The following is a 20,279-nucleotide window of genomic DNA, read 5'->3' as shown; positions in this document are numbered from 1 at the left end:
CCCCACGATGTATGTTTTAATGTTACTTCAACATTATACTTTTCCTTTAGCAAAACACTTCTATTTTAAATAGCAAAACACTTTCCTTACTAAGGGTGGTGGTGCTCAAATGAATTACCAACATCACAGCTCTCTAAATTAAAAAAAAAAATAGGATCTCCAAAAAAAAAATCAAAAAACATTTTCTTTTAAGCTTTATCCAAGGTTTTAAAAATGAATGACTACCGAACTTGCATCTGACTCCAAACTTAAAATTAAATTCAACAGAAAAAATATAACTTTTTCCTTTTTATCATAGAATTTCATCTCCTACAATCTTGAAGCATCGGATCATGTTTTAGGATGCCACAAATGAGCCCAAAGACTCATACTAAGGGTGATTTCCTTACTAACTTAGTAAGGCTAGTCAGACTATATTAAATATCATATAAAAATGGGCCCCATTTAACATTGGCTACAAACTTTCATTACTGTCTGTAGTTATTGTCATTGACTATGAGTTTTGTACTTTTCTACACTTCAACAAAAACTGAAGTGTCAGTCAAGTCAACCTGTAACTTCCTTGAGATAACCAAACAAAACTGAAGTAATAATACAAAACTGCTTTTTAAAAATCTTTAGCCAACCTCAACTATTTGATTTTCAAACAAAAATGATTTGATCTTCAGAAATAGGTCTTAGCCAAATTTGAAAATAATTATTGGGTTTTGATGTTCTGCTCTATTTGTCTAAGAATAGAAAGGAAAATTGCCAGATTTAAATAAGAATGATAGCTATGGCAATGCAATTGAATATGGCTCTTAGGCTGATAGAGTTGGCCTGGTTGGTTCTATCTAGGTGGGTTTCTTTCTCCATGACAGTTGCCCATGAGATCGCTCGTGGAATCAGAACGGGCGATATCGGTATGTTTCATGTGGGATGATCACCCAGGTAGGTAGGTTTTTTTGTTTTTTTTTTTTTTTCTCATTTGTTTGTTTATTTGTTCACTTGATGTTTGTTAATTGAATTTGATTGTTGTTCTGTTCTTGTTTTTTTTTTTTTTTTTTTGATTGAATGTTTGTTTGATTATTAGAATTGGTTTTAATTGATTATCCAAGCTTGAAGATATCAATTCCTTGAAAGGGTTGTTCTTTAAAAGTGTAATTTGGTGCATGTTTTGCTCGATTCTTGTTTTATTCTTTGATTATTTGATTGAATTGGATTTTACAATAAATGCCATTAAGGATTCCCTTATAGAGTTTCATATGTGACAACCGGTTGGTTTTGAATAGTTTCTCTAGACTTTGTGGATTACTATAAAGATTATGATGGAAAGATGAGAAACAAAAAATTGAAAAAAAATAAAAGGTTGGCAGATGTTTTTTTCAACCCAACGAAGACAAATGACAATACCGTCAAGAAGGAGAGCTTAGGTGCACATTGAAAGCTATAATTGATTGAGAGGAAGGATGAAGGAACATAGACTGAGATAATAAAAGAAAGATTTGGTGTGAAATAATGAGACAACACAGAGGACAAAGAATCGCACACAAAACACATGGATTTTTATGTGGTTTGGTAGTGTGCTTACATCCACGGATCAGAATAAGAACAATCACTATTTTCTTTCAAGTTTTATAGCCTAAAAGATCTCTATTTTAAAAAATTGGAGTAGAGAAAACATGCCTATCTCCCCAAAATAGAAATCCCCAAAAATATAAAACCCTTAAGAAAAAATTACATAATTTCCCTTTGTGAAACAATAAAAAAATTGGTCCAGGGGCACGCTACCCCCAACAGAATACAAGACTTACACAACACTTGGAACACTTGAAATAATGGTTTATTATGGTGATGTTGTTATGAACGAGGATCACAAGATATGCACAAATTACACTATGTATACAAGGTGAATTCTTTATGGTTTCATGGATCATCTCTCTTTTTCTGACCCTTCCTTTCTTCATTTTGTTTTGGTTTCAGATTTATGAATTGATGGTGTCAAACTCCAGATCGTATGTTACAGTTGGCTTCTAATTGCAATGTAGCATTCTATAACTTCTTATTAAAAGAAATTAAGGGAAACTAAGAAACTTTTAGTGAAAGTTATGTCAATCTATATGTATTTTTTTTTGGTTGTATGTTGTGGTTTTTTTTTTTTTTTTTAAGGATTATGTGAAGCTATTGTCGTCATACTTATCCCAAAAAATTGGTAGCGGTTGAACAGATCTTGTTCTTCCATTCAATTTTATCTAAAGTCGTAATTTCTGTTGATTCAAATGTGTTAATAGCTGTTCTCAAAATCTCAATCCACGTTCTTTTTGGCCTTCCTCTCACTCTTTTTAGATAATTAACCTCTGTTACATATGACCAAGCCATCGCAATTGGCTTTCCCTTTATTTATAACGTCTTGGAGCTATTCCTACATTTTCACGAACTCGTTTGTTTCGAATTCTACCTTAGTTTTTCCAATCATCCATCTCAACATCCTCATCTCGGCACACTCAATCTATGGAACTATGTGGAGTATGTCATCAGTTATTTTGAGTCCAAGGTCGTATAATCTGAGCTATTTTGTTCAGAGAATTGTTAATTACATTTCTTTTAGTGGTTAGTTATTGATGGAGTTTCATACCAATTTGAGTTTCATATGAATTATGAACTAACCAAACATAGGAAGTTGTGCCTTTAGTTCAAGACATCTCCATGTGTGCATATGAAGTTGTGCCTGTTTTCTTACCCCTTAGTTTAGCCAATCTATCATGAAAGGAGGGGGCACAAAATTCAATTAGATGGAAAATCTAGAAAGTTCCTTTTCATGGTTGTAGGAAAGGGTTTGGTTCAAATCACTAACAAGCTCTTGTTGTCTGCATTTTCTCATTTATTATTATCCCGAAACTTTCGAAAAGTTTGTCTTAGTTTCAACTTTCAATCACAATAGGATTTTTCTATGTCTGAATTCAAGTTTTGATTGCCATTCTCTTCTTCCTCTCTTCATTTCTTTGTAGAAATGAAAACCATGAAGAGAAATTAGTTGGGATGGTTATCCAATGTTTTTTAAGGTCGTAAGAAATATTGTTACATATAACAACATAGATACAAAAACTCCATGTGTACTAGTGTTTCTTTACATTATATTGGCGACCGATCCCAAGCCCAGAAAAAGGAGGAAAGTGTAGTTATGACAAGATGGCCATAAGAATAACAAGTACTTTTGTAGAATTATAAAATCAAAAAGAGAGATTATTTCATTTCTTAGCTTAAAGTGGATGTTCTATAGTCGATAATGAGTTAAGGAATGAGGAGAAGAGATGCTTTGATTAATTTCTATTCCAAATTTTAATTATGCAAGGACTAGACATGACATATTAGAGGTCCTTTGAGGATGGTGAGAATGTTGAGGGTGTTATGAGAGGAGATTGAACTCATGTTCCGAATAGTTTCTGTATGGCTTTCTTCAAGGAATGTTGGTATTTAGCTAAGGTGGACTTCGTGAAGGTGGAGAAAGAGACAATGAAGTTAAACAAGTTGACAATGAAGAAATTGGCTCCAAGTAAACATTTGTTTCCATCTTTGAAGGGCTTCTCTTAACAAAATTCAAATAGGCAGACGATCTCATACTTATAGCTAACATTATGGCTAATATGTACTTCTCATGTAAGTCAATTGGTGAGTCGAGCACAACTTGTCATTGCATTTCCCTTTTCATATGGAGTCTGGCTTCAAAATTTTCAACTTTTTTTGGATTCATGAGCATTGGCGCTCTTAGCAAGAGCGATTGTATTCTTTGGAAAAATCCATCTCATTTTCATTTTGTTGGAACCTATGGAAGGAACAGAAAACAAGAGAAGTTTCGAAGACAAGTACAATACTTCATGTTAGTGGGGTGTCACATCAAGTTTTCTATGTTCAATTGGGTGTCTCACCATAAGGACTTCAAGTGAGTCAGTTCTTTTCCTTTTTTCTAAAAGAGGTAACCAAATTTGGGAGCAATAAGGATCTGCAGTAGGGCTCAAGTGTAAGGAGATATTAACTTATGTTATGTATGGACCCTTGCTTTTCAGATTTGGTTTTTCTATTCTTCTTCTTGCCTTTCAACTACTTACACTTATACTATATATCTTCCATATTTACAGCCCCGATTAGAAGAAATATTCAAGTTGAAGATCTTAAAAGAACGTGGATGGATATAGTGAAAGAAAATATAAACTCATTTTCAATAAGAGAAGACTCGGCGGAGGAAAATAATTTGTTTAGCCAGCCTTGGATCTCTGGGACAAGGCTTCGTTATGTTGTTGTTGATATCTTCCATATGTAATATAACTTTGTGAAACATTGGCAGCATGTTATGAATTAGCATCTAGTTGCATTTACATCCACTGAAGAGTATCAAAGGTTTTAAATTTTGTCTCGGGGCATTGTCTTTGGGCTGGTTTAGAACAAGTTGCGTTTCGGTTCAGGGTTAAGAAAATAAAGAACCGATCTTTACTTCTCAGTTCAAGACTTTTATAAAACTAAACCAAACTTATAATGACTTACGACTTTTTAAGGATTTAGGACATAGGTTAACGACTTCTTTTTATGGATCGATTTTAATGAACCTTTTTTTTAATGGATAGATTAATAACTTGCGAAATTTCATGTTCCTTGTTTTGTTTCATTAAAAATATGTTGCTTCCAAGCCATGGTTTCAAAACTTGTTCAAGACTGAGACTTATCACCTGAGTCGTCTCGGTATCAAGCATGGACGAGATGGATGGACAAGTTAATGTATCGGGCAATATTTAAAACCCCACGTTCATTTTTCTTATTGTTGAACAAGACATCTCAAACGTATTGGAAAACTTGCCTGAGACAACTCGATATCTAGCATGGACGAGTGGAAGAAGGTTGAAAACAACTTGGATAGAATTGGAAGTTATGTTTTGAAAATTGAACTCAAAAACTCATATCAAATTGGATGTCCATCAAGTGGAATCAACTTGCCCACTAAAGAGTCTACTTGAATAATTCAAACAAATTAATAAATACTATAAAAAAAAAAACTATTTTATTATTTTAAATATATCTTTTGTTTTCTAAAAAGAAAAAAAAAAAAAACAAATTAAATATAATACATAATTTGGTTGAATTCCTAATCCAACTAGGCAAATTTTTGAGCTAGGTTGACCGAGTTTCCAAGTAGACGTAGAAAGTTAGTTCAATCAAATTTAGTACTGAATCAACTCAACTTGAGATATGGTTGAAGATAGAACTAAATAGCAAAATAGGATTCAAATTGTCACAATTAGCATATCATCTCCATCCAAATAGAAAGATGGTTGGGTCATTATCGAATACGAATGTTATTGATGAGGACCGATCCAATAAATTATTGGATATAGAACATTCACTTGGGCACATTTAATAATTCTCAAAAAATTAATTAAGTGGTTGTCCATTTCCAAAACCTTTGATGAATAAAAATATTTTTTATTTTAAAATTTAATCTAAATAATGAACCTAGAGGGCTAAGATCAATATCCCAAATTTCGAACCAAATACTGAAATTATTGGATTGAACACAAAATTAGATTCATTTGCAGATGGAGAGGACCATTAATTAGAACCATGATCCATCTAATCTTCTTTGTAGAAGTCACACCAAATAAGGAATTATAAAAACGAGGACAAAAATGGTAGAAAGGAGTCATTACAAACCTTCAATTTTTCCCTTGATCACTCTCTTATAAAACCAATCAATCCCTTTAGAGCTCAAACAGCTTTTATCACCTAAATAAAATCCCAAATCAAAGAGTTTCATGGGAGAAAGAATAGAAAAAAGGTACGATTGTTAAAAATATAGAATGGTCATCCACACACCAGACATTTAAACGGTCTCTCTTTTTAAATCATCATTCATAGAGATCCAACAATACTAATTTTTTGTGGAATAAGGCCTATAGTTTTTGTGATCTTTCATATCCAATTCAATGTTTGGAGACTTGGATGGTCAGAATCATCCCTTAGTTTTAAAACTCATTTTGCCGTCCATGAACGAGACTGAGTCGTCTCGGACGAATTTAAAAAAAATGCCTTACAATTAGAAAAACCAGGTCTTTGAGACAACTTGTCAACTTGTCTCGTTGGTAGACAATGCCGAGACGACTCAGACGAGATTTAAAACCATGAATCATTCACATGTTAATTATTTCCAGGCTATTTTATATCAACACCCAGCCCATTGTCGTCAGTCAGTGCTGCCTGAGCTCATTGAAAAGCAGGCTGAGCTCAAGCGCTTGTCGAGCCAGCCTAATAATTACTTCAAATGACTCACAATTTTCCTCTTGATTTGATAAGTTTAACCACAACAGAAATGTAAGAAAATCACTAATCTGTATATTGCATTAGGTTCAGAATAAAGAAGGGAAGAATAAAATGAAACAAAACTAGTGACATAGAGAAGATGATAAATAAGAAACCATTCATGAATGAACATTCAACCAACAAATTGTATCGTTTGACTGTAACTGCCGAAATTGTTTCGATGGACCAACTGATCCCCATCTCTGCCGGGGAAATTGTAATCTGGTTTAATTAATTGTACATGCAAAAGAATCTGAACTCACGTTGTTTGTCGCCATCATTTGGAATCCCAAAGAAGTCTTCTGGCTGCTGGAGGTCCGAGTCCAGGAATATCCCGAATGTCCTTGTTATTTGGATTCACAAGCTGGACGTTCATAGAAAGAAGATAATATTGTTAGAATAGTCCCACATCGCTTGGGTACTCTTGGGATGTGCAATGTACAGGGCGACCGTCTCCTTGCAAGCCGGTTTTCAAGCATGAGTTAGGCCCATGGGCTTTAACGCGATAACAGAATGGGTGTACTTCAGGGATAGGTCGGGTTAGTATCTCCAACCCTGCGTGGAAGGGGAGAGCTGAGTGTCTCCAGCCCTGGCACTGAGGGGGAGTGTTAGCACAGTCCCGCACGCCTGAGTACTCTTGGGATGTGCAATGTATAAAGCGAGGGCAACCCTCTCTTTGCAAACCGGTTTTCAAGCATGAATTAGGCCCATGGGCTTTAACATGGTATCAGAGTTGTACCTCAGGGATGGGTCAGCTTAGCATCTCCAACCCTGCACTGAGGGGGAGAGTTGAGTATCTCCAGCCCTGGCACTGAGGGGGAGTGTTAGCATAGTACCACATAGCCTGGGTACTCTTGGGTTGTGCAATGTATAAAGCAGGGGCAACCCTCTACTTGCATGCCGGTTTTCAAGGATGAGTTCGGCCCATGGGCTTTTTAACAAATATTTCTGAGCCTGTGCACTAAAACGTAATTTACACTCAATAATGACAGAAAAATCTAATTTAACATTGTAGTCTTGAGGGATTTGTGAGTTGAGGGCCTTAAAAAGAAGGATATATCAAGGATTAATATTTATTGTATTAAAATCAAAGAAAACCAATGGTCGAGATGCTCAACCAATACAAGAAGAGGGCCTTAATCACTACTACAAACATCCAAGAAATTCCAGTTTTGGTCCAAGCAGGAAGAAACATCATCCTGAAATATTGAATGTTTCACGTTGTCTTGGATCGATTTTTCTATCAAGCATTGAATTACCTCAAGACGAGATTTTAAACCTTGACAACAACAAATAATGAAATGTGATTAAAGACAATACGAACAAAACAAAATGCTACCTTCACAATGATGACTGCTACCACTCCAATGACAATTATGAATAGCAAGGCCATAATACACCGATCAGTTGCAACCTAAAAACAGAAAAATACAAATGAATAAATAACAGAAATTAAAGAAGTGAGACAAATTAGATTTCAAATACTAAATAGAGTTGGATACTTGAGAAAGAGGACCTGTCTACCAATTTCCTTCACCAATTGAGAAGCTTTCTTGATTGAAAAATGGATGGAGTCCAGTTCATTAACAATTCTACTCATTTGTTCTGTCTAATGGGAAAAAAAGGCTGAAAGCTTCACCGACCATAATAAAAAAAGGGAATTTAAGCCCGAAAAATAAATAATAAGCCAAGAAGTAATGATTCAGGGCACACACCTGTGCCTTGAGAGCAGCAGCAGTCTCTGTTCCAACATTTACCGTGTCTTGAACAACCTATAATGTGAACAGAAATTTGGATTGGTCCCCCAAAATTTGAATACTGGGGAACTATTACAGCACAAGGGTGAAACTAATAATTCAGACAACTATTTCTAATTTTGAACATGATGGAAGAAGTGAATTATTTATTTATTTATTGGAAAATCTTGACAACTATATTATTAATAGCTGCATGAGTGAATGGGATTATAAAAACAACTAAACAATTAGCCAATTAATCACAATTTATCATAGCTTTAAAATCATAGTCCAAATGGTTCTAGGAAGATCAGTGCTATTGTTCAAGTAACATTGTCGTGCTATACTTCATTACAATATTGGAACCAGAACTTCAATGATCTAATGGTAACATTTTTATCTGTTAAATAAAGATAGAAGAAACAAGAGAGCTAAAAGACAACCAATGGCTGCACTAAATCCTTAATCAGATTCAAAACCAAACAATATGAAAGAAGGATTTCTGAAGACAACTCAGCATTCATTTTTTATAAAGAGAAAATTTCCACTAGTTTGAATAGAGGGGAAAAAACCAAAATATAGAGACAGGACAGAGCTAGTGTAAAAGGGGAAAAAGAATAAGCTCTATTTACACCTCCATTAGCTAAGAAGTCCACAATTTCATTTGTTTCCCTTTAGGGTTCTAAACCTGAAAAGGAAATCTCCCTAGATCAATTGTCTCCCGTAACGAAATCTCCTTTGATCTAATGAGCAAAAGGCATGGTGCTAACCACAGAAACGAGTTAAGAGTCACATCCTATAAACCTAAAATATTTTCCTTATAAGTTTCTGGAACTGAAATTCTAGGACCAAAATAGTAGGGTAACCCTAATCCTCAAATACCACCCTTTTGACCAATATCATACAGATATTTGATAGTAGCTGCTAACCTTTTTAGATCGCTCAATCACTTGATCAGTCTCATCCATCATCTGGTGTCCAGTATCCATTAACTGTTGATTAGTCATAGCTGCAAATTTCATAGTATTGCTTCAATGATGATGGAAATAAATGACATAAACATCTTATAAATAATGTCATTAAAGGAAAATCGCTGTAATGAACTGAAAACTAATGAAATGGCCATTGCTTGAACCACAAAAGGAAAATGCTTACATGAAGCCAGCAAAACGTTCTCTTCCCCGAACCCCTCTCCACCATCAGGACCATCAAAGAGATCTACTCGATTCTTTTCAAGATTACTTGCATATCTGTGTCAAACACAAGAAAAAATGTGAAACAAAAATCTAACAGTGAAGGAGATTAAAATGAATAAGAAATGAGATTCAAAGTATACAAAGTGCCGTGATCTCACGAACAAGAAATAAGATAACAAAAACTAAGAAAATAGATTACTGATACTATTCTCTCTAAAATAAAGTCCGAATGATCTCAAAATGGTCAACATGCATTATTATTGTTATCAACTAAGTCACAATAGATCTAAAGAACCTGGACACAAGGGGATTTGTGATTTGATGTTAAAAAGAAACACTATGATAATGCAAGTCATTGAGATGTGAATCTTGAGATGGAAGAGTTGAAAGAATAGAAAATATAAATTTGGAAATAAATTACATCGAAAGGAACCTAAGAGTAGCCCCAATAATTGACAAAGTCACGGTTTAAAGTCCCTCTCAATGTATATCTTGGTTAATTGAAACATCTAGACATCTCAGCTAAGACATTTCGAGAAGGGACAAAACTTTGAACCATGGAAAAAATAAAGTAGACTGATTGAAATTGTTTAGCCACTTGCAATGAAACGACATCGATGAAAAGCTTGACAAATTGGCCAGCATAGTTTGTTTGGCACCTGTGAGAAGGATCCATACGATAAATTGGCCATTGCAATTGCTTTATTTTCCCCATTTATTTTCTTTTTATTTCCTTATTGTCTACTTCTTCTCTCACTAATATTTTTTTTACCATTAACAATATTAAAAAAAGGAGCCCTCTTATTAGAGTTGAAGACTGTAAAAAAAATGAAAGGAAAAGAAAAAGGATGTGGTCGAAGCTCTGCAAAAACCTTATCCCCAAAATTTGACAAAGGGCTTTTTTTATTATAAGCAAGTGAGTTAGTGGTGTAGGTGAAGGTGGGTTTTGAACCCAGGTAGTGGTATCAACATTCACAAACTTTTAACCAACTTAGTAAGCTGGCACATTCAATTCTTTAATCTGAAAAAAATGACTTATTATATAAATGAAAAAAAGAAAAAAAAAAAAAAAAGAAGGCACAGTCAAGTTAAAATGCAGAAGGTAAATGGTAAAACTAAGATAAATAGTTGACGACTCACTGCTTCTTCAGAGCAACATAAGAATTCAATTCTTTAACCTGCAAGCCAAAGAAGCTATAGGTTAGTTTGAAGTTGGTTATAGAAAGAAGAATATGCACTGTGCTTCTCACATGCCTAAAAAACAGAAAGAGCGTTATCATAAAGAGCAGAAGTAAAGAAGTAATGGTATAGTACCATAGATTGTTTCTTCTCATTGAGTGTCCTGTTAGTGTCAGGAGTATTTCTATTCTCCTCTTCCTTCACTTCCCGATCAAACTCTTTAATTAGCCTGTGGAAAGTATTAGCACAAATATTAAATAATGCTTAACATTCAAAAGATGGCACACCGCACATCCCATGTACAGTTTCTGTTCAAGGAACTAATATAATGTACTAAATGACTAAATTGAATCCTACAAGGCTACAACGAATCACATTCTATTTATTTTTATGACAGCCAAATGGCAAACAACAACATGAATGGAATGAAATGTTGGATCAGGAGCTAAATGGAAAATGGTATCAATAAAAATAATTGTCAGAAGATGTCCCATTTAGAATAGATGTGCAAATTGAAAGTTTTAAAAGAGTGAGAGGAAGACCAAAAAGTGGGTGGTGACCTAGTGAGAGCAGATTTTAAGACATTTGAATGAACAAAAGAAATGGCTTTAGATAGAACTGAATTGAGGATAGGATACGTTCAGCCAAGCCCTGATTTTGGTATAAGGCTTGGATAATGATGTAATAAGATGACTAAAGCAACGGACTCATATGGTACAATAAAGATTGGTACAATAAAGATCATTGATCATCTCAAGTACTGGCATTTCAGGGAAGTTTGACAAAGCTAAACCAATACAAATGAAAGCTGAAACTCCTATAAACAACAGTTTCGTCTTCCCCATGTTTCATCAGAATTTAATAATTGAATTTTTTTTCTTTTGATTAGTAAAGTTGGTGCCTAATGTATCAAACAAGTACAGAAGCTAACTTAAACCACCAATAACTGGCAGACTGCATGCTCGCATTCAAACTTAAATTCATAATAGGGGAATTGTGAAGTGCAGGCAGTTCGTGGATGACAATTGACATCTGTCACAAAAAATAATAACTAGGTATCTATAGACAGATTGAATATTAAACTACCTGGGAATGCTTAGGAATCTTACACCAGACTTTTAAAAAGAACAAGAAAACCACTTACCTCTTGCATTCCCGCATTTTTCCTGTAAGTTCCTCCAGTTGTCTGCTCTGCCTATTTGGGTCTTTAACCTTTTCCAACTTCTGGAAACCATTTCTACAAGGAAAAGGATAGTCATAGAAATCCTTCTAAAGAATGGAAAAAAGCTATCTCTAAATCCCTAGTTCATACTTCATACTAAATAAAGCACGCCCCATTATAATAAAACATCTATATGGTTCAAATTGGTATAAATAAAAGATTAGTTAAAGTAATTTCTTGCAGTAATTCCTGCCATCAGTAAATCTACAATTTGGAACTCAACCAACGGTGAAAATGATAATTATCACTGCCAACTGGACAGAATCACAAGAAAACTTGTATCTAATTACGTGAGACAGTTGCTTGAAAATTGAAATAACCAACTTGCATTGGCATCCTACAATGGATCTACTTGAATTAAAAGCCAAATTCACCCCCAAAAAGGAATGAACATGAGTATTTAACTAGTTTTGGTGGGGTAAAATGATTATAATCTTGAAAGAAGAGGTTTGAATCCTTACGATAAAGCTCGGAAGATGTCACTGATTTGCCCATCAAGCTCAGCCAGCTCTCCACTGATTGTAGATAACGAATCCATCTTACTAATGAAGAACACACAAAAGATTTAGGGATCCATTTATCTGAGCAAAGGCATGACATAACCATTCAGAAATTCTTAAATAGAAAAACAAAGAAATCTCTATGTTCAATCCAGCACTAGAAAAGCTATTTGAAGTTTAGTGCCAATTTGACCACATAAAGTTAATTTCGATAAAAGAAGTTTTTAACAGGAATTTCTAGCATAAATGATGTGGTATGTGCCCCTAGTGTTACGAATTAACATCTACAGCATGAAAGAAAACTACCAACAAGTACAAGCAATATTCATAATTTCCAACCAAGCAAGCAACATAACCTTTGCTTCCATTTTTATAACGAAAATAAAAATAATAATAAAAGCTACTATGTAATTTCATGATGCTAAGGAAACTGAAATCTAAAAAATTAAACTCTTTCAGTATGTAGACCCAACAGGAAGCCCAAGTCAAAATCTATACCACAATCAGAATATCAACGAAGCCATCAATGTTATCAATCAACTGTGCACCAATGATTTTATTTTTGCCCAAATTAACTCAAGCCCGACTGACATTTCCTCACCATGTGTGTGCCACAGATCTGAGTTGGCAAGTGTACCCATCTGAAGTTGGAGACCCATTTACTGTTTCTTTTGCCAAATCTAAGAAGTTAGAACCTAACTGCATTGATAGGTTGAGCACGTGTGGACCACTTACTCATCCATTGTCCCTTTGCAACCTCGGTGTGTCTTATTTTCTCTCCCTATTTCATACGTCTTGTTGCACTCCTAAGTCAATTATTTAGGTAGTTCTTTGTTGGAGGTTCGTAAAGTTATCTGGGAGAGAGAGGTTTCTTTGAAATCTTGTACCCTTTGATATTTGTCGGAGCTTGTGGAAAGAAAGAAATGGAAGAATTTTTTAGGGGAAAAAACTGTCACTTAAAGAAGTGATCTTCTTGATCATTGGGTTTTGTCTTTTATTGATGTAAACAAAATAGAAAGTCTATGGGTTTCTCTTTCGAATTAGTTTTGTTTAGGTGGGATATTGTCAGTGATGAGAGAATTTAGCCTTCGTAATTCAGTTGCTTTGAGGCCATCTCGTCCTCTCTTAATAAAGTTTGATTTACCGAAAAAAAAAAAACAGAGATACAAATTCAGTAAGTAGGGTCAACCTTATCCCTTAGGGATCGTTATTATGTTAATATGCACTTGAGTTCTTGTGATTTTAAAACGTAGAACACGCTATTCAGTAGTGAGTCGCAATGGGTAATCATTCCCATCATTAGGTTGCTAATAGTTAAAGTTAAAGTTATGGCAGAGAGATTTACATGCTTTTTGGATAGGTTTTACGGATACAAATAAGCTCCGTTTGTTGGTAGCAAAAGCAATTGTCTTATTCGAAATACATTGGAGTTTTCTATGTATTTTCCACAGAAAAGGAACTCAACTAGAACAAATTGCAGATAATCTCTACAGACTAACACAATCAGCACAGAATCTCTAAGTCTAAGACCTCCTCACCAAAGTTTTCGAAGTCCTTAATTGCCTCAAGAGTCTTTAAAATATAATTGAAACAGTAACAATTAGACTATCTGAGCACCGAATTACGTGTTGAAACAAATCCAAAGAATTTCCTTAATTTTGATGGCTACGTAAATATTTAAAATTTTCTATATTTTGTTTCTTAACAAGCTAATAAATTCTACTTTATAGACAGAAAAAAAGAAAAAAACTGACAAAATTAAGGATCTAAATTTTTCACTAAGTAACAGAGATTGAATCCTAAGACACAACGCGATCACAAGCAGAGAAATGCAGATGGAATCGAAGAACATCCAGATTGAATCACAAGAAGACGAAATCAGAAGCGAAGAATCTCACCTGGATTCAGAATCTGAATCTGATTAGGAGGCTAGCAGATCTGACGTTTTTCGACTCCAAAACTTGAAGAAATTCACATTTCATCCTCGATGCGAAATCATTCTTTGTTGATCTTGACTTCGATCTCCAATGCTGTTCGAAGGGTTTCGAAGACAGAGGGAGGGAGATGATACCGTGGTTTTTGTTCAAAAAAAAAACTGAAATTGTTTTATTTTTTTATTTTTGCTGGACAGAAAACTATTGTCTGGAGCAACAATCTAAATGTCTTCACTGAAGTGGCGGGGATTGTCTTGCTTACATAGAGATGACGTGGCCAATATAAACTGTCAATCTGTTAAAATAGAGTCGTAACTTTTTTTACTCGAAAATTTTCACTATGTCCATACTTAACTAACATGGCAAGGCATAGAACCATAGATCTTTTTCTTTGAGATACACAAGGAAAAGATCAATGGTTATATGCCCTTGTCACATCAACCAAATACAGATCGAGTGAATTTTCGAATCAGAAAATCATTAGCAGTATTTTTCAAGAATCCTAATAATCTAACTCGAAAAAACACTTGGTATATATGCAATTGATACTTTTTTTTTTCGGGATACACAAGGAAAAAGATATATGATATTGTGCACTTGCTACTTCGATCACGTAAAGACTGCATATGTTTTAAGGAGTCATTTTTAATATTTTGTGATTTTTTTATTTACATTCGTTAGAAAAAAACATTTAAATATATATATATATATATATATATAGGGTCAGGTTCAAACGACAATCATTTCAACACACATATAGACAACGCGTTTTGTCTTATATGGGAAAAAATGTTTGGAATGGGCTGATTTTTTGTGAGGATGATCTCTGTGGTGAGGAGATCATCCTTGCCAAAAATCAGCTCATCATGAAACTTCTAGACCGTCCAATTTTTGTTGAAAAATTATAGACTGTCCAATTTTTGTAAATCAATTTTTATGGGGTTACAAGTTTTGGAATGGGATGATTTTTACCAGGATGATCCCCTCATCACAGAGATCATCCTCACAAAAAATCAGCCCATTCCAAACATTTTTGCCCATATAAGACAAACACGTTGTCTATATGTGTGTTGCAGAACCCGACCCATATATATATATATATATATATATTACTGGAAGCAAAATTTGAAATAAAAATGTTTTTTTTTTTTTGGGTCAATGCGGAAGATTTCTAACTGACTGAACCTTTCTACGTGGGATATTATTATGAAGGGTAAAATTTGACACATCGGATTCCACGTGTAAATAAAACCCGCTACTCCTGGTAACAGTTCTGGGCTATCGCTCTAGAAATCTCGCCCGTGTTGTTGAGCTGTATTTCTGTTAAATATTTTGAGACAAAAGAAAACGTTGGGCCGAAATGATGTATGCGCCTAAAACAAGAGAGGAAAAAGCTTTGAAGCGGGTAGCCCGCTTCAAAATTTTGAGGCAACCCTACCCATTGATTCCACGTGGCATTTCAAGGGGGTATTTAAAATTTTGGTAAGAATGTAAGGGCGTGAAATAAATAGAAAATTCCACGTATCTTATACTGAAGAGGTTTCTTCGAAATTTGAAGCCGGCTGAACACTTCAAAGTCAGACCCAACAAGAGACGATTGATTAGATACCGAAAATCCCGCCGAGGGCGGTGCGTTGGTGTGTTATAGTTTTCTATATACTAGAAGGGAAATGATATGATACTACTGCATGTATCCTACACAATCAATAATGCATAATTGATCCTCGATTCATGACAAACGACCAGTAAAAAACAAAATAAAATAGAAATCCTAAAAAACACAAAATTTTGGAATTGATCTTCTAGAGAAGCATGATATATTCTCGGGACATGTTTTTATCCCGACATTTGAATTTCAAGTATTTATGGTTGGGATTTCTTGTTTTTTCATTGAGTCGTGGTGCAGTGACCTCGAGATTGTTTCTCACATGGCATATGGTGACATGAAAGTGTGTAACAACCCGGATGTGCCATATGAGATACAATCTTGAGTCACTTCAGCATTGTATTTTTTTTCATTAGTAACGAAATAGCTCCTAACTAATATCTACCAGTATAATGGAGTTGTTATTGCCACGCCAATTTTTACTAATATCACATCACTTCTTATGTAAAATATCAAAAAATTGCACATAGTTGGTGTGATGTAGTAAAAGTTGGTGTGGCAATAGTAACTCTATATTATAACGAGAGAATGTGGAGTAAAAGTGGTCAACACTAAAATTTGAATTCTAAAAATACCTTCACTTAAACATTTTAACTTAATATAATCAAAGTCATTTTGATAAATAAAAAAATAGAAGATTTTAACGCTTGACCCACGTTGTTAGTTTTCAAAATTACAAAAATAAAAAAACACTTTTAATTATTTAATATTCAAGAACCTTTTAATCAATGTTTTAATTACAAATAAACTTTTTTCATACAATGTGTTTGCATATGTCACCTTCTAGCACACATTAAAAATAAAACCTTATATCTTTACTATTATAATATGCAAATCATGAGGAAAACTTTCAATTTTATTCGTTTTCTCTATTCTCATTTCTCATTAATACCATTTTAGTTTTATTGTCTTTACTCTCCCACCTTATTAACCCCGATGAGGATGTACCAGCATAGGAAATGCAGATTGGACCCACCACTACTACAAGAAATACATCTTCTCCATCGTCATCATCACTTTAGGATGCGTCTGTGAGCCTTTACTTGATCGTGACGGTATATAGAAGTCGAACCTATCACTTAGGGACCTCTACCATTAAAACTTGCATTATCAACACCAAGCCTAGGAAGGTCAATCACCAATGATTTGTCTATGACTCTCTTTATTATAAATGATCTGAGTTATTTTTACTTGATGTCAAAATCACCATATCACAACTTTGGGCACTTACACTAACCACAATAATTTCCCTCCTAAAAAGGTATTATTCCCTTAGTACCTCCCCATAACAATATAACTATCTCTTACCACTAAATGTAACGTCCATGATATGCAGATGAACTTATGAAAGTCCTCACCGATTGGATGCCATGGAAGAAGAGATACTTGAATAGAAATGGTTTGACACCAAAATCTAGATTCTAAAAAAAACTCCCACAAATCAGGGTCATTTTGATATATAAAAAAAAAATCAAGACAATGACAATCACACTATCGTACGTTTCTCAATTCACGTCAGTTAATTTTTAAAATTACAAAAATATTCTTTTTACTATGTAATCTTCAAACCACCCTTTAATTAATATTTTAAATTGCAAATAAGTCCTTTTGGTACATACCTTCAAGTTCTATATATAAAACATAATGGTGGACTTCATTCTTTCTATCACATACTTAAAGAGGGGTTTTGATTTAATATCCCTACGAATCTTGAGGAAATCTTTAGATTTATTGTTTATCTTTTTCATTTCTTTTTTAAGAATACCCCTCCAACATTATTATCTTTTCTCTAGTAGCATTTTCCAATTATACCCATCCAACTTTATTGTCTTTCTTTTTCTACCTACTTAACCTCAAAAAGGATGCCCATCCCATTGGCACAAACACACTTTAGTCTATATAATAAAATACAATGATGGACCTACTCTTTTTCTCCTTTGATAAAGAGGGGTTGGAATTTAACCTCAATAGGAATCTCAGTGGTCTCTTTTAACTTTATTGTTTTTCCCCTTCTCTTCCTCCGAGAATGCCCTTATGGCTTTATTTCCTTTCATTTTTCACCTCATTTTTCAATAACACCTTCTAAATTACATTTTTTGGTCTTCTGCAATCATTTTTATAATAATACCTCTCCACCTTTGTTACCTTTGCTTTTATACCCCAAAGTAGGTGCTCGTGTTATAGGCACGAACAAACTATAGCATGGGTAGACTCTAGTATATAATAAAACACAACAGTTGTTCGACCCCCTTTATCTCAATATTTATTCCCTCATATATAGGGTATCTTGAGGATAATTATATTGTTTTTTCTATTTTGTCACTTTCCAATAACACCCTTAACTTTATTGTTTTTCCTCTTTTATCATTTTTCAAAAAATTGTCGTTCAACTTTATATATCGTTTTCCTTTCCTCCTATTTTTTTAGTAATACCTTTCCAATGCTATTGTATTTCCACTTCTCCCACTCTTTTACAATAATATCATTTCAAATTTATTGTCTTTCCTCCTTTACCCCAAAGAGGATGCCGACATTATAGGTAGCGACAAATTCTAGTATATAATAGAGCATAACAACTGTCTTCATCATGTTTATCCCCCATGAAGAGTGGGTTAGACTCAATCTTGTTTTGAGGAACAATTTCAACTTTATTCCCTTTCATTTTGTCCCTTTTTAAAAACACCCCTTCAAATTTATTGCCTTTATTCTTCTATCTGCTTTCCAAAAGTACTTTTTAAAGTTTATTGCCTTAAACCTTCTACCATTTTCTAATAATGCCCTTATAACTTTATTGTATTTTCTCTGTTATCTCCTTAACCTTAAAGATGATGACATTGTTGTAGGCACGGGCATACTCTAGTGTGCTTGTACAACACAATGATTGTCTTCTCACTATGTTTATCCCCCATAAAGAGCGGTTCAAGTTCAATCTTGCATAATCTCCATGAATAATTTCAACTCTATTCCCTTTCCTCTCATCATTTTCCAATAACACTCCTTCAACTTTGTTGTCAATTATCTTCTACACCTTCCCAATAAAATCCATCTAATTATATTCTCTTTCATCTCTTCCCATTTTTCAATAATGCCCCTCTAACTTTATTATCTATCATCTTTTACCCATCTAGCCCTTAAGCTCAAAATGGATGACCGTGCCATAAACAAGTCAAACTTTAGTATGTATTACAAAACAGAACAATTGTCCCTCCCCTATCTCAATTTTTATCTACCCATATAAAATGTACGTTTGAACAACTTTATTGTCTTTACTCCTTTCCCTTTTCAAAAATACCCAAACTTTGTTACATTTTTCTCTTATAACTTCATTCCAAAAAACACCCCCATTAACTTTAAATATTACCTGTCATCTTCTCCTCTCCCTTTCTTGAATAATACCATTCCAATTTTATTGTCTTTCCTCTTTTACCCCCTAATTTTCAAAGTACGACGCATTCAAACTCCAATATAAGAATTAAACAGGACGGTTGTCCCCCCCTTTTTACCCCCCTATAAAGAGGGGTTGTGATTTAATCTCGCCACGAATTACAAGGAAAACTTTCAGATTTATTCATTTGCTATTTTTTTCATTGTTCAATAATACTCCTCCAACTTTATTGTTTTTTCCTCTCCAACCTGTTAATCCCAAATCTGATGTTTGTGTTGGTGGGCACGAGAAATGCATGCGTTTATGGGATGGGTTGAATATTTTCACACACACCCTCACCAACTGAGGGGGTATTAAAAAATCAATGTGCAAGGACTTACACGAATAAGTCTTCCACATATGTCATCCACTTCAAACAAATATCGATGAGTGCACACAATGCATGTGTAGTCCCATTGTCTCATCATTTGACTGTGCAATACATTCTTCAATGTCATATATACAATATCAAATCCTTTAACTATTTGTGCCACTCCTCATTTCCTTGATAAAAGTTTTACCCTTTCATTTTTCATCTATCAAGTTATGTTGGAACCACAAAGGCCAAAACCTATTTGTGCCCCCTATCTTGCTCACCATTGAAACACTTTATAAAGCAATTGTGTCGACGATGATGAAGTTCCCTAGCAACTAATATTACTTGTAAATTATTTCATTTCTCATTTTATTTACCTCTATTCCTTCATAATCTTCCTAAATAGTATAGTCACGACCTTTGTTCTTTAAGCATTGGCAGTGGCAAGACTTTACAAAAAATTAAATCAAAATACATGCCAAAATCTATGTGATTTATCATGTGTACTCAATAACAATGATAGCAACATTTAACCCTTAGGAGTTGGTTTTATGGCAATTTTGGTCTGATAAGCAGTTAATGCCCATGGGTCGTGAGTTTGATACCTAGTATGAGTATTAATTCCTCAGGGATCACCCATAAGGGCGCACCCTCACTTACCTAGTGCGTGTGATGTGTGGGCGTTGCACATGCCCTGGGGACTAGTCCTTGGACAAAACCATGTTTTATGGACTGAGCAAAACCTAGACATGAGCTCGATCAATGGTCTACAAGGATACTCG

General features: G+C 34.3%; 1 protein-coding gene and 1 long non-coding RNA gene across 6 annotated transcripts; one reads left to right on the top strand and one right to left on the bottom strand.

Moving 5' to 3' along the window:
• Window positions 1-1,963: 1,963 nt before the first annotated feature.
• LOC147396975 (uncharacterized) lies at window positions 1,964-4,356 on the top strand. Of its 2 annotated transcripts, none has more exons than XR_015181122.1 (3): window positions 1,964-3,636; window positions 3,818-4,022; window positions 4,116-4,356. It is a non-coding gene; the product is annotated as an uncharacterized LOC147396975 (long non-coding RNA). The 2 variants fall into 2 exon arrangements; XR_015181123.1 differs by having other exon boundaries at window positions 1,964-3,648.
• Window positions 4,357-6,416: 2,060 nt separating this feature from the next.
• LOC147396974 (putative plant SNARE 11) lies at window positions 6,417-14,261 on the bottom strand. 4 transcript variants are annotated; one of them, XM_086452325.1, is made up of 11 exons: window positions 14,056-14,261; window positions 12,119-12,199; window positions 11,580-11,672; window positions 10,571-10,664; window positions 10,397-10,434; window positions 9,216-9,310; window positions 8,990-9,069; window positions 8,040-8,096; window positions 7,827-7,933; window positions 7,664-7,738; window positions 6,417-6,688 (listed from the first exon to the last, which is right to left on the bottom strand). In XM_086452325.1, the coding sequence occupies exons 2-10, from the start codon at window positions 12,193-12,195 to the stop codon at window positions 7,699-7,701; spliced, it is 681 nt and encodes a 226-aa protein (XP_086308451.1). In that variant the 5' UTR covers window positions 12,196-12,199; window positions 14,056-14,261; the 3' UTR covers window positions 6,417-6,688; window positions 7,664-7,698. The 4 variants fall into 4 exon arrangements, with proteins under 4 accessions (XP_086308451.1, XP_086308449.1, XP_086308448.1 ...); XM_086452323.1 differs by having other exon boundaries at window positions 7,841-7,933; window positions 12,119-12,238; window positions 14,056-14,260; XM_086452322.1 differs by having other exon boundaries at window positions 7,841-7,933; window positions 14,056-14,260.
• Between the last annotated feature and the right edge of the window lie 6,018 nt (window positions 14,262-20,279).

This window comes from Akebia trifoliata, chromosome 8 (genome assembly GCF_017979445.1).
Source record: "Akebia trifoliata isolate Shusen 1 chromosome 8, ASM1797944v1, whole genome shotgun sequence".
In the NCBI taxonomy this organism is placed as follows: domain Eukaryota; kingdom Viridiplantae; phylum Streptophyta; class Magnoliopsida; order Ranunculales; family Lardizabalaceae; genus Akebia; species Akebia trifoliata.
The sequence above is the reverse complement of the archived record's forward strand: the minus strand, read 5'-3'. Positions and strand labels throughout refer to the sequence as shown.

What these genes read in the sequence shown, in the direction of transcription:
- LOC147396974 (XM_086452323.1), bottom strand. Translation starts at nt 12,195, where the DNA reads ATGGATTCGTTATCTACAATCAGTGGAGAGCTGGCTGAGCTTGATGGG. An exon ending in GACATCTTCCGAGCTTTATC is followed by an intron (nt 11,673 to 12,118) that starts GTAAGGATTCAA and finishes TTTTCCTTGTAG; the next exon opens with AAATGGTTTCCAGAAGTTGG. An exon ending in ATGAGAAGAAACAATCTATG is followed by an intron (nt 10,435 to 10,570) that starts GTACTATACCAT and finishes TTTGGCTTGCAG; the next exon opens with GTTAAAGAATTGAATTCTTA.